At 38.9% G+C, this 25,931-nt stretch overlaps 1 protein-coding gene across 1 annotated transcript in view; it reads right to left on the reverse strand.

Annotated features, from left to right (window-relative positions):
• LOC126144870 (Down syndrome cell adhesion molecule-like protein Dscam2) overlaps positions 1-25,931 on the reverse strand; it is a 549,485-nt gene that overhangs the window by 85,439 nt on the left and 438,115 nt on the right. The window contains exons 28-32 of the mRNA XM_049915521.1: positions 23,948-24,133; positions 15,691-15,981; positions 15,052-15,196; positions 14,799-14,971; positions 4,560-4,754 (exon numbers count right to left, since the gene is read on the reverse strand). Of these exons, the coding sequence (XP_049771478.1) occupies positions 4,560-4,754; positions 14,799-14,971; positions 15,052-15,196; positions 15,691-15,981; positions 23,948-24,133 (990 nt within the window). The remainder of the gene's footprint in view (positions 1-4,559; positions 4,755-14,798; positions 14,972-15,051; positions 15,197-15,690; positions 15,982-23,947; positions 24,134-25,931) is intronic.

Here is a 25,931-nt window from a genome sequence, read left to right on the forward strand (position 1 = left end):
CACATACCTTTAGGCTACTCATGACAACTAGTAATCCAAAGGGTTCTTTGATCACCAAAAATGATTATGATCACTACTGACAAGTATTTTTCTTTTGTGAGCCTGAATAGCTTTTCAAAATCAACAAATTGGCATGATGTCCTCTGCCCTCCATGTCTCTTCTTCTGCTGGCTATTACACTTTGTGGAGGAGTTGATTGTGACTTCGTAAGCTGGGTACTGGGTTGTCATTTCATGACTGTGTCATCAGTCCAATTTGGCTTAGTCTATTCTACATCTACATAAATACTCAGCAATCCACCATCTGGTGCATGGTGGAGGGTACCCCATACCACTGTACTAATTTCCTTTCCTGGTCCAGTTGCAAATAGAATGAGAGAAAAATAATTATCTACATGCCTCCACATGAGTCCTAATTTCACGTATCTTATCTTTGTAGTTCTTATGCGCAATGTATGTTGGAGGCAGTAGAAACGTTCTGCAGTCAGCTTTAAATGCTGGTTCTCTAAATTTTCTCAATAGTGTTCCTCAAAAAGAATGTCGCCTTCCCACCAGGGATTCCCATGTCCGTAACACTTGTATGTTGTTCGAACCTAGGAGTAACAAATCTAGCAGTCCACTTTTGAACTACTTTGATGTCTTCCCTTAATCCAGCCTGGTATGAATCCCAAACATTCCAGCAGTACCCAATAAGTTGACCATTCACCTTCTCTACCACAATCTTCACATGCTTGTTCCATTTCATATTGCTTTGCAATATTACACCCAGATATTTAAACGCTGTGACTGTGTCAAGCAAGACACTAATTATGTTGTATTCAAACATAACGGGTTTGTTTTTCCTTCTCATCCACATTAACTTACATTTTTCTACATTTAGAGCTAGCTGCCATTCATCACAACAACTAGAAATTTGGTCTAAGTCATTGTATATTCTCCTACAGTCACTTATCTTTGACACTTCCCATACACCACAACATCATCAGCAAATAACCGCAGACTACTGCCCATGCTGTCCGCCACCAGAGAGAGAGAGAGAGAGAGAGAGAGAGAGAGAGAGAGAGAGAATAATAGTGGTCCTATCACACTTCCCTGGGGCACTGTGATACCCTTGTCTCTGATGAACACTCACTGTAGAGGACAACACACTGGGTCTATTACGTAAGAAGTCTGTCAGCCATTCACATATCTGTGGACCATTCCATATGCTCAAACCTTCTTTAACAGACTGCAATTGGGCAAATTGGGCACCGTGTCAAAGGCTTTCCAGAAATCCAGAACTATGGAATCTGTTTGTTGCCCTCCATCTACACGTCACAGTACATCATGTGAGGAAAGGGCAAGCTGAGTTTCACATGTGTGATGGTTTCTAGAACCACACTGATTCATCGACATAAGATTCTCAGTCTCAAGAAAATTTATTATATTTGAACTGAAATGTGTATGAGGATTCTGCAGCAAACCAATTTTAAGGCCATTGGTCTGTAATTTTTTGGGTCTGTTCTTTTGTCCTCTTTACAAATACGAGTCACTTATGCTCTTTTCCAGTTGCTTGGGACTTCACACTGGTTGAGAGATTTGTGATAAATGCCAGCTAGGTAAGGGGCCCAATGCTGTAGAGTACTCTTTGAAAAACTGAATTGGGATTCCATCTGGACCTAGTGACTTATTTGTTTTCAACTCTTTTAGTTGTTTCTCTACACCAGGGACGCTTATTACTATGTCATCCATACAGAAGACTGTTTGATGGTCAGGTAATAGTATGTTTGTACAATTCTCCTGTGTGAACAATTTCTTAAATGCAAAACTTAAAACCTCAGATTTCGTTTTGGTATATTCAACTGCCACACCAGGCTGGTCAACAAGTAGCTGGATGGAAGCAATTTTACACAGGACTAGAATTATTCTCGGGTTCTCCGCCATATCTTTTGCTAAGGTATGGCACTGTTAGTTGTTGCAGGCTTTGTGCATAGATCTTTTCACAGATATATGAATCTCTAGTAACCTTTGCTTGTGTCATTCGTGCATTCTCATTTGAAGCGAGAGTACAACAGCTTTTGCTTCTTCATCATTTTCTGAATTTCATTATTAAACCATGGTGGCTCTTTACCATCCTTAACCTATTTACTAGACACACAATTCTCCACACCATGATTTACAATCTGCTTAAACTTTGCCCGTAATTCCTCTATGTTCATCTTACTGCAACTAAGTGATGTCAGTTCTTTCTGGCACGTGCAACTGGTAGCAGAGACTTGGGCTAAATATTGGCACACGTCTTTTTAACATTCTCTATTACTTCCTGAATGTGGTGTTAACTTTCATGGCTGCTATCTCCTGCACATTGGGTGTGACAATCTTGGTAACCATAAATGCTCTATCTCTTTTCTCACTACCTGGCAAAAGACTGAGGTGAGGTTGTGAAGGTCTTCCAGAACTGCCATACAGACCACATTTGGGAGTCAGTCAAACTTCATCTGAATTTTTTCTGTTTCATTTCCCTGATGCACCGTCACAATTTGATGAATTCCTCAGTTGCTGTGGCATCGTTTACCATAAGAGCTTGATACATATCTTCCACAACTCCTTTCATCAGTCTGTAATATTCAGATTCACAATGTCACATAAGACCAAAACACTCTTTATATAGGACTGTGTCATTTCTACAGGACTTTTTGTCATGTTCTTAATTTGTTCTTCTGTGAAGTGAACTTTGCACTGACCATGAACCATTTTTTTCTCTTTCATTTCAGCCTCTTATTTGTCCTAGCTATTGAGCTTCTCTTCATTGTTCTCAAACCCCGCAGGACTCTGCTGTACAAGTAAATGTACACATTTCCAAAACACGTCATGTCATCCCACATATTGCACATGGTGACTCAGCTGAATCCTATCAGATATTTCTTTGGATCATGACCAGTGTCTTTGAAAAGCAATGATGGCTGCCTGGTGTGCAGCTGACTTGCTGCTGTTTTGGAATACACTGGTACCCTGAATATACGTACCTTGGGAATGAAGTACCATTGCATTGCATATCCTGTCCCTGTAGGTGATGGCTTTTACGTTGCACACACCTAGACACACATGCAATGTTAATTTTATTATCCATTAAACTCTTGAAATCACTAGACGCATTCTTTTCTCCTTGTGAAATGAAAGAAAGATTAGGATTTAATAGCCTCTCAATGATGAAGTTTTTACAGATGGCACTAAAGCTTAGACTGTGGATCGGTGGAGAATGACATTGGCTATGTCTTTTTCAAAGGAACCACCACAGTATTTGAATTAAACAATCTAAGGAAACCATGTAAAACAGAATTCAGCATAGTTCAGTGTGAAACTGAACCATGGTCCTTCTGAAAGTATGTCCAGTGGTGTACAATAGCCACCTCCTGCTTCTCTCAAACATGGATACTCATCTTTCACAAAGCACAACATTCCACCTTTTACTGGTTAGAGAAACTTACATTCAGGGTGACTTTCATCTATCTTTTTACTATAACAATAATTTTCAGGCTGTATGTAATTTACTTGATTTCATCATCAGAAAATTAAAAATAAAGTTGATATTGCAGGGCCTGTGTTGTTAAGAAGAAGGATGCAATGTTCTTTCAGACAAGCATGCTTGTCCAAAGAAAAATTGCATCACTCATCTTACCAAAACAGGCAATGCAATATTGTTTTTATCTACCAATACTGACCAATGACTTTCAATTAAAATATCCTCCCCTGTACACAATGTGTGTACAGGTTATGATGCGGGAACAATGACATATGGAAGTTTGAATCTGGTCATGAGTCATACAGCCAAAGCAGTTAAGGCAACTGCTCACATTTACCGAGCAAGGTGGTGCAGTGGTTAGCACACTAGACTCGCATTTGGGAGGGCAACGGTTCAAATCCATCTCCAGACATCCTGATTTAGATTTTCTGTGATTTCCCTAAATCATTTCAGGCAAATGCCGGGATGGTTTATTTGAAAGGGCATGGCCAATTTCCTTCCCAATACTTGTGGTCCATCTCTAATGACTTCGTTGTTGATGGGACATTGAACAATAATCTCCTCCAACTGCTCATGTAAAGTAGGATATCCAGGTTCGAGTCCCAGTCCATGATTGCTGTCATTCCATTACACAGCTGATGGTTGTCCATATTTGCAACTGTGAATAAGTTACATACAAAAATGAAGTACTTAAAGAAGGCCACCACACAATCAAGTAATACACATGGCAATGGATCTTTGCAATAAAACTGATATAACTATACAATATATTAAAAGTTAGATTTTAAAGACACTGAAATAAAAGTCTATGAGTTCTTTTTTCCACAGTTTGTAACAAAGACATGGTATATGCAGATCTCATAAGTGGGCCGTATCAGAAGCACAAAGTTCAATAAAAGAAAACAAAAAAAGCAGAGATGACTATAAAGTATTTTTTTGTACCTAAGCACCTTTTTAGTTTATAATTTAATTTGTTACAAACAATGGTTGGTTGGTTGGTTGGTTTGTAGATTAAAGGGACTAAACTGCAAGGTTATCAGTCTACAAACAATTGATACCTGCACTGTCATCAGACATCATGTGCTGACGCTTTCTGTTGACTTGAAGAGTGCATCCCTGTTGTACACCACTATCAATTTCCAGGTGTCCAAAGGTTTTAAACTGCATTGTATAGTCAAGTGTTGGTGTGTTAGTTGTCCTTGCAAGATCACATGACACAGGAAACGTGGCGTATGGGCTCATCTCATAGAGCTCTGAAATGATAAAACAAAATGAAATTGTTATTCATACAGAGTTCATGGTAGAAATTTGTGAAAAATGTTATTGCTGAAGAAAGTTATTTCTATTGCAGTAGTAAATCAGGAAGGATATATACTGCAGAACTCATCTTAAGACACTGGTAAAAATAATGAATTAGCTACAAGGATAAAAACTACTCTGTAGCAGAGTGTGCACAGAAATTGCTCTTCTAGCAAAATAAAATTGTGTTCTGGCATGGACTTAGAACCTGGATCTTTGTCTTTTCCTGAAAACAGTGTACCGTACCTTATGAACCACTGGAGGCCTACACAGATGTTCAGACCTACAGTAACTCTGCTAGAACTCCCATCCATTGAACCACGAGGACTAGCTGAATAAATGATTGGAAATAATTGTGTTGAAACCCTCAATTTGTTTCAATGAAAATTGAGGTTAATGCATGGTAGTTCCCTGAAAAGTTTGCAACCCAAGTTCTTCCTGAGCTAGTGCTCTTTGCCTAATGTACCCAAAGATGACAGGCCATTATAGTCTAACCAAGCTTCTTTTTCATTCCAATCCTTTTACAGTGTTTAGCAAATCATTCACTTACAGCAGAGTAAAAGTTATTTCCGCAAACTGACTTATGGTATGTATCTTGCAAAGATTCTTCAGGCAACATAAGAGATGTAAGTGAATCTACAGAAGCCTAAGGATAAGTAAAGGAAAAGGGAAATTACGTTGAATGTCCTGTTGATAATAAAATTATTACACTTTCAGAGATGGAGTATCTTTGATCAGACAATGACGAGAAAGTGAATTAGAGAGAATCAGATCTGATGTGCTAAGAAACAGATTATTTCGAAATAATTCAAAATTTAAGAGTCATAAAAACCATGTATACTGTAGTTACATGTTTCCTACAATTGCTATCAATGCTCACCGTGAGGTATGAAAGATACGAAAGGGTATAGGTGAGCTGTTGGTTCTGTGCAGCCAATGAAAGAGTGATGGGTAGATAATATGTTTGGATCACAGGCACCTATATGATGGTTTGTAGGTGGGGTGGCCAAGGCCTGAGGTATGGAGTATTTTTAGTATTTTGAAAGAGAAAAGGCGAGTTGTAAGCAGCCAAAAAGAAGATCCAGTTCTGTTTCTGTTAAAAACCTGCATAATACCAACCTTTAAATCATTTTCTTGAAAGAAAAACATCTGACTGTACTATATTTTTTCCTTTCCCTGAGAGGTAGGGGGCTGGGGGAGCCATGACTCCCCATTGTCCCCCGGATGCAAGAAACACTGCAACATTCCCACATCAACATAGAAATGAAATACAATATGTACATGGCAATGGCAAAAGACAGCTGCATTCTCTCTCTCTCTGTTCTCTTTTTTTTTCTTTTTTTTTAGAGGTTGGGGAAATTGCCCACTTATTATATCCACACATTCATCTAATGAGTGGAAGGAGTTGCCATTTTTCATGCTATTAGGTTAAGTGACCAAAGACTATTGTGGCAGCATAATTTACCACCTTCTGAGCCAAAGTTACATTTAACCTCGAGTAGTGAAGATCATCCTTTCTCCTAGGGTTGTAGACATGTACACTGCTATTACTTTTGAATTCGTATGGATTGTAAATAACAAATTTCATAAATGAATATATATATATTGTGAGGCTACAGTGAAGATCCCTAGCTCTTTAAATAAGTGTCTGCAGGATGATCTTGGATGAGCTCCAGCAATTATTCTCATTACACATTTCTGTGCAATGAACACTCTTTTACTCAATGATGAGTTACCCCACAATATGATGTCATACGAAAGCAGAGAATGAAAATAGGCGTGGTAAGCTAATTTACTGAGATGTATATCGCCAAAATTTGCAATGACCCTAATAGCATAAGTAGCTGAACTAAAACGTTTCAGCAGATCTTCAGTGTGTTTTTTCCAGTTCAACTCCTCATCAACGCATACAACAAGAAATTTTGAATATTTTACCTTAGCTACCGATTTCTGATCGAAGTCTATATTTGTTAATGGTGTGAATGCATTTACTGTGTGGAACTGTATATACAGTGTTTTGTCAAAGTTTAATGAGAGCCCATTTGCAGAGAACTACTTAATGATTTTCTGAAAAAACATCATTTACAATTTCATCAGTTAATTCTTGTCTGTTGGGTGTGATAGCTATACTTGTATCATCGGCAAAAAGTACCAGCTTTGCATCTTCGTGAATATAGAATGGCAAGTCATTAATGTATAGTAAGAAAAGCAGAGGATCCAAGACCCAACCTTACAGTACCCCATTCTTGATTGTTCTCCAGTTTGAGAAATCACCAGTTTTTTTTGCATATTATGTGAACTGCTTATTTCAAGTTTCTGCGCTCTTGCAGTTAGGTATGATTTAAACCATTTGAGTGCTGTCCCATTCATACCACAATACTTGAGCTTATCTAGAAGTATTCCATGATTTACACAATCAAAAGCCTTTGAGAGATCACAAAAAATCCCAACGGGTGACTTCTGGTTACTCAGAGCATTTAATATTTCATTAGTGAAAGTATAGATAGCATTTTCTGTTGAAAAACCTTTCTGGAAACCAAACTGACATTTTGTTAAAACTTTATTTTTACAAAGGTGTGAAGCTGCTGTACAATACATTACTTTTTCAAGAATTTTAGATAAGGCGATCAGAAGAGAGATTGGGCGGTAGTTGTTGACATCAGACATATCCCCTTTTTTATGCAGTCGTTTAACAATGGTATACTTTAGTCTATCTGGGAAAATACCCTGCTTCAGAGATCTATTACATATGTGGCTAAGAATCAGACTTATCTCTTGGGAACAAGCTTTTATTATCCTGCTGGAAAGCCATCAATTCCCTGTGAGCTTTTATTCTTGAGAGAGTTTATCATCTTCCTAATTTCAGAAGGAGAAGTGGGTGGAATTTCAATTGTATCAAATTGTGTGGGTAAGGCCTCTTCCCTTAACTGTCTTGTTTCTTCTAATGAACATTTAGGTTCTATTTTCTCTACAACATTTAAAAAATGATTATTCAAAATGTTTTCGACTTCCGGCTTGTTGTTTGTCAAGTTTCCATTCACTTTGATGGTAATGCCATCATCCTGTACTCTTGGTTGCCCTGTCTCCCTTGTAATAATATTCCAATTTTAATTTTGTTATCAGAGGTATTAATCTCAGACATGATGCACATGCCTCTGGACTTTTTAATAACCTTCCTTAAAGTAGCACAGTAATTTTTATAATATTTGGCTGTTTCTGGGTCATTACTCTTTCTTGTTATTAGATACAGTTCCCTTTTGTGGTTACAAGATATTTTTATTCCTTTAGTAAGCCAAGGTTTTTTCATGGTTTCTTATAATTAGATTTAACTACTTTCTTGGGGAAACAGTTTTCAAATTCTCTTACAAGTGTATCATGAAATAAGTTATATTTTAAATTAGCGCCAGGTTCTTTGTACACCTCATCCCAGTCTAACTTCTGAAGATTTTCCCTGAAATCTAATTGTTGAGTCATTAATTGAATGCACAACTTTGGAGGATAGTTTTGAATTACTGAATGGAGCTATGTCATATACTGTAACTAGCTGAGCACCATGATCAGAAAGGCCATTCTCAGCAGGACAAGAATGTATGTATTTAAACTTATTTTGGTCTATAAAAGTGTTATCTATCAATTTGCTGCTGTCCTTTACTACCCGAGTAGGAAAAACAATGATAAATGTCAAATTGAAAGAACCGAGCAAGACTTCCAGATCATTATTTCTATTACACTCTTTCAGTGAATCAACATTGAAGTCCCCACAAATAATAATTTGCTTTCCCCTATCTGACAGATAGCACAACAAGGCACTCACGTTTTCCAGGAATAAATGAAAGTTTCCTGAAGGGGACCTACCGTATTTACTCGAATCTAAGCCGCACTTTTTTTCTGGTTTTTGTAATCCAAAAAACTGCCTGCGGCTTAGAATCGAGTGCAAAGTAAGAGGAAGTTCTGAAAAATGTTGGTAGGTGCCGCCACAACTAACTTCTGCCGTCGAATATATGTAGTGCTACACAGGCATGCTTTGCAGGCACAAAGATAAATACTGGCGCCAAAACCTCTGCGTCATTAAAAAAATAAATAAATAAATTGTGGAAGACGAGCTTTTTTTCTCCGCCCCGAGTTTCGACCACTGCATTTTCATACATTATCCAACGAAGTAAATACAAATTAAGTGTAGTTCATCTTCGAATTTAGCAGCATTTCAATGTACTACGAAAATCCGACTGGTGAGACTGTTTGGGATGTTTGTCAAAATGGCCAACTCTATGTTCTGAATTTTTTCTGACCTGTGAGAAGAGATGGTTGCTAATAGGAACTTTTATGAATTGTGAATCACATGCAATATTCTCTTCACCATAAGAATAAAACGAATATAAACATTTTGCCATGTATTCTTTCGTGTTTGCTGCTACCTCATTTAACCTGTCTGCCTAATTAATTACGAAACTAGAGTGAGACAACAGCAAACGCGGAAGAATATACATATCATGTCATGTTTATATTCGTATTATTCTTGTGCCTAATAGTGATACAGTCAGAAATGAAGCACGGCAATTGACTAGATTTTTAAATCTAAGATGACTCTAATTTCTGTGCAGAATGTAATGTACTAAAGAGGCGTATGCAAAGATTTTCAAACGGAGAAAAATTTTCGCTAAACTCTCGTTCAGAACATCTTCTATCATACGCATTCTATTATTTGGTTCTTGTTGATCATTATCAAAGAAAGCAGCAGTGTAAGTAACAACAAATAGCAGTCTCTTGCCATTGTTTCGCTAATGAGACGATTCCTGTCTCTTTTTTCTCTCTTTAACTGTAAGCGGCGGTAGCGTGCACAAAAGCAAGCCATGCCGCGAGCGGCGACAGGCCGTAAACACAGAATGCAACAAACAATGCATGACACAGTATAGTAATACATTTTTAGCTTAGAGTGACATAAACACCTATAACAAAGAGAACGGCACTTATCATATCAAAGAAAAATAAGCAATCAATTCAAACCAGACGAAGCACGTGAAAAAGGAAGGGTACCCATATAAATATGGATGGAGTGCCTGACGCATAGCAATGGCTACCTGGTATAGCTTAACAGCTAAGCTTACGACTCGAACCAAACTACTGCAGCTGTATTGTCATTCATTCGACCTAAATTGTGCCTCATATTACAATGGACCAACATTGTTTCGATTTGGAGGTGCGGCCTAAAACTTTTTTCTCCTCTTGAATTTCGAGTCTCAAATTTCAGGTGCGGCTTAGATTCGGGAAAATATTTTTTCCTTGATTTCAAGTCTCATTTTTCAGGTGCGGCTTAGATTCGAGTAAATAAGGTATATACTGTTACAATTAGAAAAGAGCCCTCATTCAGTTTAAGTTGACAGGCACATGCTTCTATATGTTGCTCTAGACAAAACTTTTTTGTATCTAAGCTTTTTACACAGTGATAACTTTTGACATTTATGGCAACTCCTCCTCTCACCTTATTCTCTCTACTCATATGTGCAGCTAGTTTATAACCACTGATATTTACCTTTTCCATATCAGACACAATGTGATGCTCAGGCAGGCATAATATATCTATTACATTATCAGATTCAATGTCATCCAAACAAACCAGGAGCTCATCTACTTTATTCTTCAATCCCGGAATATTTTGGTGAAAAATGGTAACATTATTTTTTACTTTACTTTTGTGAGAATCTACTTTTTTCTTTAATCCGCCAATATTTTGGTTAAATATGGTAACATTATTATTTACTTTACTGTTGTGGGAATCTTGTGAGTTTTTGATCCCTCTAGCACCTGCCTGCCTGAAAGTCTCATTGGACACTCATATTAGTCTAAAAAAGAGGTACATCCACGAGTACTAGTGCCCCCCTTATGGATTTCCCTGCCAGTTTATCCTTCCCTTTCCCATTGAGGTGTAGGCCATGTCTTGTGAAATCCCCCCTATCAATAGCCTCGACAGGAACCAATCCAATGTCTGACAGAGTGGCCGCCCTACGCAACTGATCCAACTCCAAATTTACCCTCCTGACAGAGCGATTCAACTGGGGCTGATCATGCCACATGAAAGCAGGCACCAGCCCAATATTGATAAGGGTCATTGCAGAGGCTATTTTCACCAGGTCGCTCTCAATACTGTAGCACTGATCCCTATCAATACTGTTTCCCACTCCACCCACTATCATCACATGATCCTGCTTCGAAAAACCCTTGCACGAGGAACCTATGTCATCTACCACCTGGCTAAGACATGCACTTGACTTGAAAAAGTTTGTGACCTGGTACCTGTCACCTAATTTTTCCTGCAAAATCTGGTCCACACCACTTCCATAAGTTTACACACTCAATTGCTGACATATAAAACCTGTAAATTAAGAAATAAATACTGGGATACTATCTTTGGTATCTACACTTACACAATTTTATAAGGCAGTAGAAGACATGGAGAAAAATTCTCTTTGTTGATGACAGTAACATAGTAATTACTTATAAAACACCAGAACTCATATTAGAGAAAGCAAATTACATCATCAAGGATGTTTACAATTTAACAGTGTGTAAAAAATTAACACTGAACACAAAGAAAACAGACACTATGTACTTTGGCATAAAGAGGAAAACAACTCTGTTGCATTAAGCATTAGATGATAAATCTGTAGACTGTGCAACAAACATGACATTTACAGGGATGGGTATTGATTGCTAGTTAACATGGAATAAACATAAAAAGATACAGGCAAAAAGAATCTCATTGAGATATTATGCTCTTAGGATTTCATCATCAGTTTGTAGCTGGCAATGTCTTGTGGAGACATACTATTCTTATTCAGTTCTTAACTACGCAATTCTTTTCTGGGGATCAAGGGCATAAGACATAGACATACTTTTAAAATTGCATAAAAGGCCATAAGAATAAGAATTGGAAGTAGCAGTTGGGTTCATTGTAAAGAACAGTTCAAACAACAGGATATCCTTACTACACCAAGCAAGTATATCTACCAATCTGTTGCACATATCAGTGAAAACATTGCTAAGTATTTCACTAATACTTGTATGAATACTCATGGAACAAGGGCCGATTTGGAATTATATTTACCAGTCAAAAACAAACTCAAAGCAGCCTTTTATATCAGGGAATAAAACTATATAATTAACTGAGCAAGGAGATGAAAAAGATTACTGCAATACATCTGTTTTAAAAGGCAGCTAAGTTGTTCTTTGTAAGCAATGGGTATTACACAGTTAAAGATTACTTAGATGGAAGGGTTTAATGTCCCATTGACATGGAAATCATTATAGGGTTAATAATGAAAGGGAATAGCCACAATACATTGTCATACCACAACACACGATTACAATGCAACGGTTTTACAAAAGACTCATTTGCCACAATCTATAGAGCATGGCGGTAATGCCTCATTATTACCCTGTGTTCAACATCTCACTCTTAATTGGGAGGATGGTGATTCAGTTTTTCAGTTGGACAGAGGGGAGGACATGAAGACATACATGGAGCACAGTTGCGTTTTTATGGGCCTTAAGTCAGTTTCCCAAACAGACTGGAGTAAGTGCAAGAAGCGCAATAGCATGTTCATGCTCCAGGAGTCACCAGAAGTGTCTCTATCATGTGCAGCAATGAAGAGCAAAACAATGTTTTACATTATAAGTTATCTGGAGGAAATTGTGTGTAAATCAAAGAACATTGTACAATAGGGACTAATTGAATGAGGCAGCGCAGTTGTTAAGACACTGACCACATATTTGCGAGAACGGAGATTTCTCTTTGCAGCCATCCTGATTTAGGTTTTCCTAAAGTATTTCAGTCAAACGCTGGGATGGTTCCTTCAACATGCCATGGTCAACTACACGGCCTATCCTCATAAAAGTATAGTTATAAATTCGGAGTCTATGTATACTTTGAGCTTTTTTTCCTTGTATTGTAAGGACAAATATTATATAATTGTAAGATAATCCCTGGATAAATAAAAAATAAACAATCTTCTGTTTATATTCTTGTGAGTTAATAAATGGAAGATGTGTTTCTGACAAACTGCTATTCAAATCATGTTTGTGAAACATACATATCTAAATATAACATTCTGAGAAGCAGTTTAAATGTGGATAATAGTTAATTTACCTAGACAATGAACACATCTAAATGCAAAACCGAAAAGTCAACTAAACTATAGTTAATTAGTTAGTTAGTTACAGAATACAAAAGATACATAATGTAATGAAACAATCAGCTACAAAAGTTACATATTTGTAAAAAGTCATTGCCTTCTGATAATTCATAGCACATTAGAAAGCTCAGAGGACAGAGTATACACAATGCACTTTACATTATGATGAAACTGTTGTGTTGGATTAAAATCTCAGTATAAGACATGTAAACTGTGTCTCAAACTAAACGGAAGTAATTTTCACTGATACTGACACTAAAATTCCACATGGATTTTTGAAACACTGAAACAACATATAAAACCTTGGAACTCATTTTCAGAGAAAATTAAACATTAAAGAATAATGTTGTCTTTATGAATGTCAAAACAAGAGCCGAGACCAAATTATTTTCACTATTGGAAAGAGGAACATTAAATTATAATTTTCTAGTTTTGATAATTATGAAGAAATAGTAATATTTTGTGACAATTACCAGCATGTGTTTTATATTTAACATAAATCTAGGGATTTACTAATGACTTGCATAAAGAGATGAAAATGAAAATATTTTACTGATCTTGGAACAAGTATACCATGTTTAGCAATGAGAATCAGGAAGGACACACACTGATATGATGTTCTAGGAGGAAGATGTGTTGTGTAAATGCTCCTTATGTATTGGTATTGTGCAACACTAGCACTTATGTTGCAACTTTCATAACTAAGAGAAATATATGTCCAGAGACAGAGGTCATATATGTGTGAATTATGCTTGTGTGAATGTGTGTTTGTTGTCCCCTTTAGAAGAAGGTCTTTGGGCCAAAAGCTCACATGTTTAGCAGTCTTTTTGTTGTGCCTGTCCGCGACTCAACATTTCCTCTATATGGTGAGTATAAAAATATCATTTTCATAATATTGTTAATATCAGAAGAAACTTACCGACTTCTAAAATAGAATTCTTGCTAGAGCAAATAAAAAATTCTAATAAATATAGCCTCACTGGAAGAGGAAATAATAAAACAGTGCATCATTTGGCAATGTCATTGGAAATGTAAATAGTGCCAGAAATAGAAAAAGCAGCTTTTTTGTAACAGTGGAGAAAAACACTCCAATACTTTTTTGTGCTCTTGTGTAAATATTTCTTACCAGTTGTACTGAAGCAAAGAGCTTACTTTGCTAAAGAAGCTTACAAAAGAACTGTTGTTTTTGAACTTCAAATCACTGAATTGAAAGGTACTCATTTTTAACACTATAGACCCTACACTCACTAGCAGCTGGTAACAGTCAGCAGTCAGCACTCTGCGGCGACCGGCCAAACTTCACATCATAACAAGCATAGTTCAGAAAGGAGTGCTGAGGTTGGTAGATCATACTAGTGGGCTATGGTACAACACTACACCCCCAGACAAATACCTTCAGAAAAAACTTCCAAACATTTAAATTTATATTCAATGTCACCAAATTTCTCTTTTTTCAGAAGTGCTTCTGTTGCTATAGCCAGTCTGCTTTTCATATCCTCCCTATTTCAGCCATCATTAGTTATTTTGCTGCCCAAATAATACAACTCATCTACAGTACAACTTATGGTGTCTCTCATTTCCTTATCTAATTCCCGCAGGTATGTTAAACAAATGTTAATAAGTTCACATTAGTAATAGTTTTTCCATCACAATAAATTACATACTAACACAGTTGACACTAAAAGTATTGAGGTAATCTACTGTCAATCAAACACTTTTGTTTCATAACATGTTACAACCCAAAACAGATACTGTATAAAATACAATACAAGTAATATCAATGTTTGATATACTCAGTATGTTTCTTACCAGAAGAATCATCTGACTGCTTAAGTGTAAGATGATCCTCAATTTTAGTGGGGCATGATGAATAGATCTGCTGAAAGTTTCTCTTGTTGTCCATTTCAGCTGCTGCCTTGCAAACACTTGGGCTCTCAGGTAAGCCGTGATTTCCTTTGTACTCTGTATCTTGTCGACACTGTCTGAGGACAGAAGAACTTGAAGTACTCTGAAGGCAAGTGAACCACACTAATGGAGAGACTATTACAGTTTATTCACTCACCTTCTGTGGATTGCCACATACACAAGCAATCCAGTAGACAGTAACAAAATTGCAGAACAAATGGAGGGCACTATAACATGAATGTCTTCATAGAATCGACCTGCATTTTTTGATTTTCCACTTACTTGCATTGGGCCAACAGTTTCTGATAAGAGAAATGAAATACAGGGTTAATATTTCTTCTTTATATTTGTTCTACTTATTAGATGCTTATGTGTTTGAAATGTACTTGCAAATATAGAGGAATATCACACACTATAGTAAATCTAAAAACAAGGAAATGTGGCTGAACCAGAGATACATGGCAGAAGCAACGCAAGTTGCCACTCTGAGTGCTAAGCAGAGAGGGGCACTAGAACTGTAAGATTTCTACACTGGATACACCTTGAGCACACACTTGGCACTCAAGAGCTGAGGAGGACATCAGGGGTGAACATGGGCAAGGTTTTTATGTAGTAGATATCACAATTAGTAGTGAATACTGACACTGGTGGAAGTGTATGATGGAAATGGAGGAAGGAGGGGCACTCAAATGGTAAATCTCTTGTGAGGAAAGATGTTCTCGAAATGGGTCTAGATACATATATGAAGCCAAAGTATTATATGGAAATTCAGAGTGCTTCGTCATGTCTATCTTACCTCCAGTTAATGTTGTTGTGGCAATGTTGAAATGCACTCTGGTGGAACCAGCACTGTTGTGAGCAGTTAGTCGCAACTGATACCATGTGGCGGGTTGCAGATCCCCTATCAGGAGATTCTTTGGTGGTGCGTTATTGTCAATAAGTATCCACTCATCATTACTTTCACGCATCCGGTATTCAACAACAAAATACAACATAGAACATCCACCATCTGGCCAGCTATGCAAGCGCAAATGAAGAGACGTTGCATTTGCTGATATGAGGGTCTCTGTGTTTGGTACCTGTGGTTCTAACAGACAAAACTAAATTAATTCCTATAACAGTGCACAGATGTTTTCCATAACATAATAATATCACAAGTCAACTAGGAATATACGAGGGTGAGTCAAAAATGAAAACCTTAAATATTTTTTAAAATATTATTTACTGTGCAGAAGTGGTACAAAGCTGTATCAATTTTCAACATAATCTCCCCCACACTCAATGCAAGTCCTCCAGTGCTTACAAAGTGCATAAATTCCTTTAGAAAAAAATTCTTTTGGTAGTCCGCGCAACCACTCATGCACCGTGTGGCATACCTCTTCATCAGAAAGGAACTTCTTCCTTCCCATTGCATCTTTGAGTGGTCCAAACATGTGGAAATCACTTGGGGTAAGGTCTGGTGAGTATTGTGGATGAGGAAGACACTCAAAATGCAGGTCTGTGATTGTTGCAAATGTTGTACGGGCAGTGTGGGGCCTTGCATTTTCATGCTGCAAAAGGACACCTGCTGACAGCAATCAACGTTGCTTTGATTTGATTGCAGACTGCACATGATTTTTTAGGAGATCTGTGTATGATGCACTGGTGACAGTGGTCCATCTAGGCATGTAATGCTCCAAAATGACGCCTTTTTCATCCCAAAAGAGAGTCAGCATAACCTTCCCTGCTGATGGTTCTGTTCGAAACTTCTTTGGTTTTGGTGATGAGGAATGGCACCACTCCTTGCTCACTCTCTTCGTTTCCAGTTGGTGGAAGTCAACCCAGGTTTCGACCCCAGTAACAATTCTTGCAAGGAAGTCATCACCTTCTCGTTCAAAGCGCCGCAGAAGTTCTTCGCAAGCATCAACACGTCGTTCTCTCATTTCAGGAATCAGCTTGCAGACACTCTGTGAAACAGGAGCACATCATGCACAATGTGGTGTGCTGACCCATGACTAATCAGTAAACATGCTGCAATGTCATTCAGTGTTACTCAGCGGTTTTCCTTCACTACGGCTTCAGCTGCTGCAATTTTCTGTGGAGTCACAACTCGTTGTGCCTGACCCGGACGAGGAGCATCTTCCACTGAAGTCACACCATTTGCGAACTTCCTACTCCATTCGTAGACTTGCTACTGTGACAAACATGCATCACTGTACTGAACCTTCGCTCATCGATGAATTTCAATAAGTTTCACACCTTCACTATGCAAAATCCGAATAACAGAATGCTGTTCTTCCCTGGTGCAAGTCGCAAGTGGGGCAGCCATCTTTATACTGATACTGCGACAGTATGTGTGCATCCACACTACGCTGCCACCTACAGGCCATTCTGCATGCTGTTTGTAGCAGGCTTACCATCTTACAGGATAACGACACGAAATTTCGATTTGTTATTACAAATTTAAGGCTTTCATTTGACTCGCCCTCATACAATGCTAAGTCCATGGAGTAGTACTGAGACACAGTAGATGATACATGTGCATAGCATTTCAGCAAGGACACTGAGTTTAGTAGGACTCTAATCAATTCAGTTTGAATATAGAGAAGATATAATACATCCCTCTTTTAAGGTTTAACCTGTGCATAATGATTCCTATTAAATCATATTGCAATAGAAAGAGTTAATTTTTTGTCAGAGCTTGTTCTCTATTCTTCTTCTAACGGAAGTTTCAGACACTAGGATGTCATCCTGCATCAATCATGCCAATTCATATGACCAAAATGTCAGATGGTCAAGTAACGTGGATGCTCAAGATACATAAAGAAAAAGCTTCAATGGTGTCAGTTCATGTTAATCCTGACCTTGGAAAGGGAAAATTATATGTTCAGAGAAGTTAACATCCTGTGCAATCTATGAAGAAATTTTCAAGAAATGTTTGGATATCTTTTCGAGTTGTTTATTGGCTACTGCAAAATCACTTAACACAGAAGTGAAGCAGATCCAAGACAGACGAAAGAAAGAAAGAGAAGGAACATTGAGAGGCACCTGATATGTCATTTTGATGTAGATGACAGTGCAGGTCACAGAAACACAATACCGTTTATGGTTGCATATGGCCCAGGATGACAAGTACAGTTAAAAGAAGTAGCCACAGGTTGCCATAACATATAAGGCCATATCTGGAGAATGAGTAGAATTATAGTTTTCTCTAGACATTTGAGCAGTCATTGATGGTGACACTCATAGATTAATGTGTATTGAGAGAGTCATATGTGCTGAGTGCAGCAGCAAAGGTTACTTTTATTTTTACTTCAGCTTGCATTGGGCTTAGAACTGCTAAGTTTCTTCTCTTGCACATGCAGCATAAGAATGTCTGTACAGTTACTCATAAAACTGCACTATTGTTAATAACAACTTCCTCATTAAATAAGAATGTCCCACTGTATGGATATTTGGGAAGCCTCTTAATACATTAACTTAAACTACATATGATATTTTGAATAGATTTTAAAGACAATAAGGAGCACTGTAAAATCTACTGCCTTAAAAAAAGTTGTTAAGTTTAGCTTATCATACATGCCCATAATTACTGCAAAACTGCCCACTGAAATGTGTCTAGCCTGCGTCTAGTCACACTCCCACGGTAATCTCCCTCATATATAATACATTTGTGCTAGCACCTTTTCCAATCTTGGAAGCACTTTTGGAACTCCCTTTTGTTATGGTGTTTAGCTTCAGCAGTTCTGTTTTTATCTCATCAATGGTGACAGAATGACGTCCTTTCAAGGTTCTCTTCAGCCTCAGAAATAAAAAGATGTAGCAGGGGGCCATGTCCAGCAAATATAGTGGCCGAGGCAACCCAACAGTTTTGTTTTTTGCTAAAAAACATGAACAAGCATTGAGGTGTGAATGGGAGCATTATCATGATGCAACTTTCACAAGTGGTTTTGCCACAATTCTGGTGATTTTCTTTGGATTGCTTCATGAAAACAGCATGTAATTTCTAGGTAGTATTCCTTACTGACCATATGACCATACAGCAGGAACTCATGATGCACTATCCCAATGTGACTGAGGAAAACAGTTAGCGTTAGAAGAACCTTCACATGTAATCAAACTTGTCAAATACTTTTTGGTCTTGGCTTTTCAGGCAGTTTCTATTCAGAGAAGCGGGTCTTAATTTTGATGTTACACCTGTATACCCATGTTCTGTCACCCTTTATAACCTTCTTTATAAGTTCTAGATCTCTGTTGACTTCATCTAGTGAGTCCTCATCAATGTTGTTTTTGGTTGAAATTCAGCAATTTCAAAATAAACTGTGCATTACATGTCCAAAACATCCAAAAAAATTGCTTGGCATGAGCCAAAGGATAGGTAGACATCAGCGACGTCTCTGATGGGGATTCAGCAATTTTACAGAACCATTTTATTTACTTCTTTCACACTGTGGTCAGTACTTGATGTGCTAGGGCATCCAAATGGTCGTCATCTTCAATGCCTTCTCAACCCTCTTTGAAATCAGAATGAGATTTTCACTCTGCAGCGGAGTGTGCGCTGATATGAAACTTCCAGGTCCCGAGTTCGAGTCTCGGTCGGGTACACAGTTTTAATCTGCCAGGAAGCCTCTTTGAAATGTTTATACCACTCGTAAACTCTTGTCTTACTAACAGCAGATTCCCCAAAACCATAGTCAACATTTCGAGTGTGGGGCTGCATTTTATTCCATTTTTCAAACAAATTTTAATTCTAGAAACATCCCCTAGGCTGCGGCTAAGCGATGTCTCCGCAGTATCCTTTCTTCCAGGAGTGCTAGTTTGCAAGGTTCACAGGACAGCTTCTGTGAAGTTTGGAAGGTAGGAGACGAGGTACGGGCACAGTTGAAGCTGTGGGTATGGGTCATGAGTCGTGCTGGCGTAGCTCAGTTGGTAGAGCACTTGCTCGCGAAAGGCAAAGGTCCCGAGTTCGAGTCTTGGTCCAGCACACAGTTTTAATCTCCCAGGAAGTTTCAAAATTTAATGCAAATTCTTTGGTCTATCTTTTCTGAAAGTAAAAATTTGATGAGCACCCAAAAACACTTATTATCTTATTGACTGTCAATGATAAACTAAATATTCAAAACAGCTGAAAATGCGAACACACATCAAGAACATTTGTACCAACAGATATAAAATTATTTTGAACTTTTATCATATTAGTTAGGAGTTGTTACTGTGTGTTTGCTGTTATAGTACACACCATCATAAATTAGTAAAAATAAATCCTGGCTTTTGTACGAGTTTCAGGGACAGCATAATTAAGATATAAATCACAATAAAAGTTTCTGAAAATGTAATAAACAGTGATAAAGGTTCCAATTTAAATAATGCTAGAGGTCCAGCATTCTATTTATCAAAAGGTGTAGTGGACATCAGGAACTGAACTCGGCTATAAATAACAGCATGAGAACAATAGTTCACAGTCTGGTTGAGTCCAGCCAGTGAGTACACATAACAGCAAAACTTGCAACACCTGAAGATGACGGCTGGGTCAGTCACCAAAATATTGCACAGAAAATGGAAACAACAACCTGACAAAGCACCTGGAGGCACACCATTGATACACTGATACTTTTCTTGGGAGTGCAGCCAGACTCACAGGTAAAGTTTACACAATATTTCAATGGATCAACTGGCCATCATCTTTAGGTGAGATGCTGCTGCCAGTAAGTTCCATCAAACAGATGCCGCACTGGAGCTGGTGCCATTATAGGTCAGCAAAGAGTACTTGCACATAAATTAAGGGTCACAAGTGCTGCCCCAAAGGCAGGAGCAGCACTGCCAGTGACAAAGGCAAACAAAATCGAGGAACCACTGCCATAAATGTCAAAATATTCTGGCAACTGAGTCAAAGAATGTATTTTAATGCAGATCAGAACAGGGTTCCACAATGTATTCAGGGGAGTAGTAAGAACCACTGCTCATCTAATTTCAATGGATTCCTACAGAACACAATCACAGTGACAGGAAGCAGCAGCAACCACACCACCACCACCACCACCACCATCATCATTATAATGAGTTCAGGAAATTGGCAGGTTCTTAACACCACTGTTGTCTCCACAGTCCTATTCCACATCAACTGCTTTGTAGTCAGGTATGTTCCTCTATCCACTTCAGCCAACATTTTTATTCTTCTCTTTCCTATTTTCTTCTGTCCTTCCACTGTATCTTTACAGCTGTTGTCAGAATTCCCATTCCTCACAATCTCATAAAACAGGGTGTATCAAAAAGAATCATCTGATTTGGCACATATATATTTCTGAAACTAATAAACATATACAATTAATCCTGTTTCTAATGAACAAGAAACTCAAAAAATGTTTTTTTCATATCTTTTCATAGGCATTCAATATGCCCCCCTTGAGATGCATGGCATATGTCAATGCAGAATTCAAACTGTACCTACACTGTAATGAGCATGTCTTGAGTCACAGCTATGACAGCTGGCCTGTTATGTGATCTCTCAGTTCATTCACTTTGTTGGTAATGGAGGCAAATAAACAGAGTCCTTTATAAACCTCCACAAGAAATAATCATCTACATCCATACTCCGCAAGCCACCTGACGGTGTGTGGCGGAGGGTACCTTGAGTACCTCTATCGGTTCTCCCTTCTATTCCAGTCTCGTATTGTTCGTGGAAAGAAGGATTGTCGGTATGCCTCTGTGTGGGCTCTAATCTCTCTGATTTTATCCTCATGGTCTCTTCGTGAGATATACGTAGGAGGGAGCAATATACTGCTTGACTCTTCGGTGAAGGTATGTTCTCGAAACTTTGACAAAAGCCCGTACCGAGCTAATGAGCGTCTCTCCTGCAGAGTCTTCCACTGGAGTTTATCTATCATCTCCGTAACGCTTTCGCGATTACTAAATGATCCTGTAACGAAGCGCGCTGCTCTCCGTTGGATCTTCTCTATATCTTCTATCAACCCTATCTGGTACGGATCCCACACTGCTGAGCAGTATTCAAGCAGTGGGCGAACAAGTGTACTGTAACCTACTTCCTTTGTTTTCGGATTGCATTTCCTTAGGATTCTTCCAATGAATCTCAGTCTGGCATCTGCTTTACCGACGATCAACATTATATGATCATTCCATTTTAAATCACTCCTAATGCGTACTCCCAGATAATTTATGGTATTAACTGCTTCCAGTTGCTGACCTGCTATTTTGTAGCTAAATGATAAAGGATCTATCTTTCTGTGTATTCGCAGCACATTACACTTGTCTACATTGAGATTCAATTGCCATTCCCTGCACCATGCATCAATTCGCTGCAGATCCTCCTGCATTTCAGTAGAATTTTCCATTGTTACAACCTCTCGATATACCACAGCATCATCTGCAAAAAGCCTCAGTGAACTTCCGATGTCATCCACCAGGTCATTTATGTATATTGTGAATAGCAACGGTCCTATGACACTCCCCTGCGGCACACCTGAAATCACTCTTACTTCGGAAGACTTATCTCCATTGAGAATGACATGCTGCATCCTGTTATCTTGGAACTCCTCAATCCAACAACACAATTGGTCTGATAGTCCATATGCTCTTACTTTGTTCATTAAATGACTGTGGGGAACTGTATCGAACGCCTTGCGGAAGTCAAGAAACACGGCATCTACCTGGGAACCCGTGTCTATGGCCCTCTGGTCTCATGGACGAATAGCATGAGCTGGGTTTCACATGACCGTCTTTTTCGAAACCCATGCTGATTCCTACAGAGTAGATTTCTAGTCTCCAGAAAAGTCATTATACTCGAACACAATATGTGTTCCAAAATTCTACAACTGATCGACGTTAGAGATATAGGTCTATAGTTCTGCACATCTGTTCGACGTCCCTTCTTGAAAATGGGGATGACCTGTGTCCTTTTCCAATCCTTTGGAACGCTATGCTCTTCTAGAGACCTACGGTACACCGCTGCAAGAAGGGGGGCAAGTTCATTCGCGTACTCTGTGTAAAATTGAACTGGTATCCCATCAGGTCCAGAGGCCTTTCCTCTTTTGAGCGATTTTAATTGTTTCTCTATCCCTCTGTCGTCTATTTCGATATCTACCATTTTGTCATCTGTGCGACAATCTAGAGAAGGAACTACATGTACAGTCATGTCCAGTGACCTTGGAGGGCAGTAATGTAAGGCTGAATCATTTGGTCCAGTGCGCTTGATCCACCGTTAGTAATCTTTTGATTTATAAATTCCCACACTTCCAGATGTCACTGCTAACTAGCGGGAACCATGTAAAACTCAAGAGTTTTATCTTTCCAACAGTGCATTGTTCATGCACAAATGTCAAATAACATAATAGTTATGATTTTTTAAAAATCAGATGATTCTTTTTGATATACTGTGTATTACATTGTGTGTCCCTGTACTAAACAATGCTCTGCCACTGCAGATTTTTCAGGCTGTTATAATCTCGTGTGGCGGCAATGTTCCACACACCTGTCCTCAACAGTACAAATAGTTAACGTATGCTTTGCCACAGAGGCATGAAATCTTCTAAACACAGGGCTTCCTCAGCCTCTGATCATCTTTAACACACAAATGGCCACTGATCTTGGTTATTAGTCAAAACACAGTCTGGATGTTATAATTTCTTAAAATTCTATCTTAAATGATAAACTCCCAGCATAACGGTAGGTGAGCAGTTTCATCTTTCTGTGTGTACAGCGATGGCACCAACTCCCAGAATGGTATTCTGGCCTGAGCTGCCAGAGTTGGCAGTCATGTGTGTGTGAGCCGTGCTTGACTGTGTGTCTAAATGGTGTGTGTTTCTCTTTTTCTCTTTTGCTGATGAGGGTGACTTTTCATTGTGCCTGTCTGCAACTTAATGTGCCTTCTTTGTGGTAAGTAGCAATCTATCTTTTCCTACACTGTTGATATTCCTATGTGGAGTTTCCATTAGTTGCTTTTAAAGATATAATAAGCTCTTTTATGAACACATTACTTTCTTGAAGTTATGTATAATTGTATAAGTGCTGAAACGAGATATAGTATAAAAGAAGACACTAAGAAATAATTAATTACTAACCTGCACCTTTCGTCTTAGCAGTGAGTATGGCACTGTGTGGGCTGTTGCCAATTCTATTTTGTGCAGAAATAAATGCATGGTAAGTTCCTCCACAGCTTAGATCTTCCAGCGTGTGGGTAGTCTTCTCAGCTTCTAAATTAACTTCTTGCCAGTTTCCGTGATCTCTTTTGTAGCTCAGCATGTAACCTGAATAATCACAGTAAACTGTTATCTCACATTTTAACTGTGCTGTGTTGCATACAAGACATCAAAGAAACTACTATTTGAATGACAGTACAATTACAGTAGTGTAGGAATTCCTCTCATGAGGTAAAACATTACACTGATTTTACTTGATGTTATGTCTTTTTTAATCTGTGAAAATAACATCTACAGAACCCAAAAGTCATCTGAAAACAGTGATTACAGGGTCATAAATAATCATACTAAATAAAAATAGTTGACTTATTTGACTTAATTGCATGATGAAGATGCAACCTACTACACACACACACACACACACACACACACACACACAGAGAGAGAGAGAGAGAGAGAGAGAGAGAGAGAGAGAGAGAGAGAGTTTGAGTGTATTGTAATGCTACACACAACCAATAATGTGGCCACTAAGAATAAGAGTTTATTTATCCACATTCAAATAAACGACAAACATAGAAACAGTACAAGAGGCAGTAGATAACATCCCGAGGAGGAGCACTGGTTGTGCTGTCTATATAGAAAGAGCTCTGGTGGGCAGCATGGCTGATGTTGTTCCATGCACACTAGTCTCGTGACCCACTGCAAATGGCCTCCGGTGGCCGATGTGTGCAGCTGCCACAGGTGGACTGTTTGTAGTGTAGCATGTCAGTGGCCTGACACCACAGTACATATTCAGGTTTTGTGTGCAGGGTTACAGCACACGACCCATATTGGGGAAAGGCATCAGGGTGACTGATGACAAAACTGCAGTCTCTGCAGTATATGCCATATGTGATGACAGTAACAGTGGAATCTCAATGTCTGGACCCTCCACATGAGCGCACTGCACCGGTGGTGAAGGTGCTGGCCACTCGGGAGGGGTTGCTGAACACACCAGTGGTGAAGGATATGACAGTGCCACCCCAGCTGGTGGCAGGCACAAATGTTGTACCGAAGCATTACAGGAAGGGCCAGCAGGTGCCGGACCCCAGAGGAGAGGCAGGAGATGGCAACATCCACAAGGTGGGTGGGTCCACTCTTTCAGCAGGGATCCCCCGAGAGACCGAGACAGATGCTGAGGGAGGAGGTGGAGACGGCAGACCTGCTGCCCTCGCTGTGGCACAAGAGAACAGCTGTCATGTTGGTGAACCACCAGCCCCTTACTGGTGCCACCATAGAGAGGCGGCAGCCGCAACAACTGTGGATAATGGCTAGAAACCATTTTGGTCGGCAGCTGACCCCTCTAAGCCCAGACGGCGGAGTCAGGATCAAACTGCAATAAGGGCCGCACCACTGGATGTTGGTGGGATGGCATGAACAGTTTCAGGAGGGAATGTAGCGGGTGACTATGGAACATCTCGCTGCCCCTCCAGCGTTAACCTGTAGGAACTCGAGAGTGTCAAGGTGTAGTCCATGGAAGATTCAGCAATGTAGTTTTTCATTTGAATCCTGAATATGCAAACAAGCTGTTTCATCTCACTGTTAGATTGGGGATGGAAAGGCGAAGCAGTCACATGGCAAATGCCTTGGTGGCTGAAGAAATCATAGAAGGTCTGAGACACAATCTGTGGAATGTTATCTGTCATAAGTGTATTAGGCTATCCTTCACTAGAAATTTTTTTGACAGGATCTGAACCATAGCCTCGTCTGCTACGGATAATATATGGAAATTCAGGGGAAGCATCAGCATTTAACAGCCAATAAGAATTTATGAAGGGTCCCACAAAATCAACATGGATTCTTTCTTACAGACGCTCAGTGTGTGGAGCATCACCTGCAGTGTTGCCTGTTGTGTATCATACTGAGA

The sequence above is a fragment of the Schistocerca cancellata genome, chromosome 1, assembly GCF_023864275.1.
Source record: "Schistocerca cancellata isolate TAMUIC-IGC-003103 chromosome 1, iqSchCanc2.1, whole genome shotgun sequence".
NCBI lineage: Eukaryota > Metazoa > Arthropoda > Insecta > Orthoptera > Acrididae > Schistocerca > Schistocerca cancellata.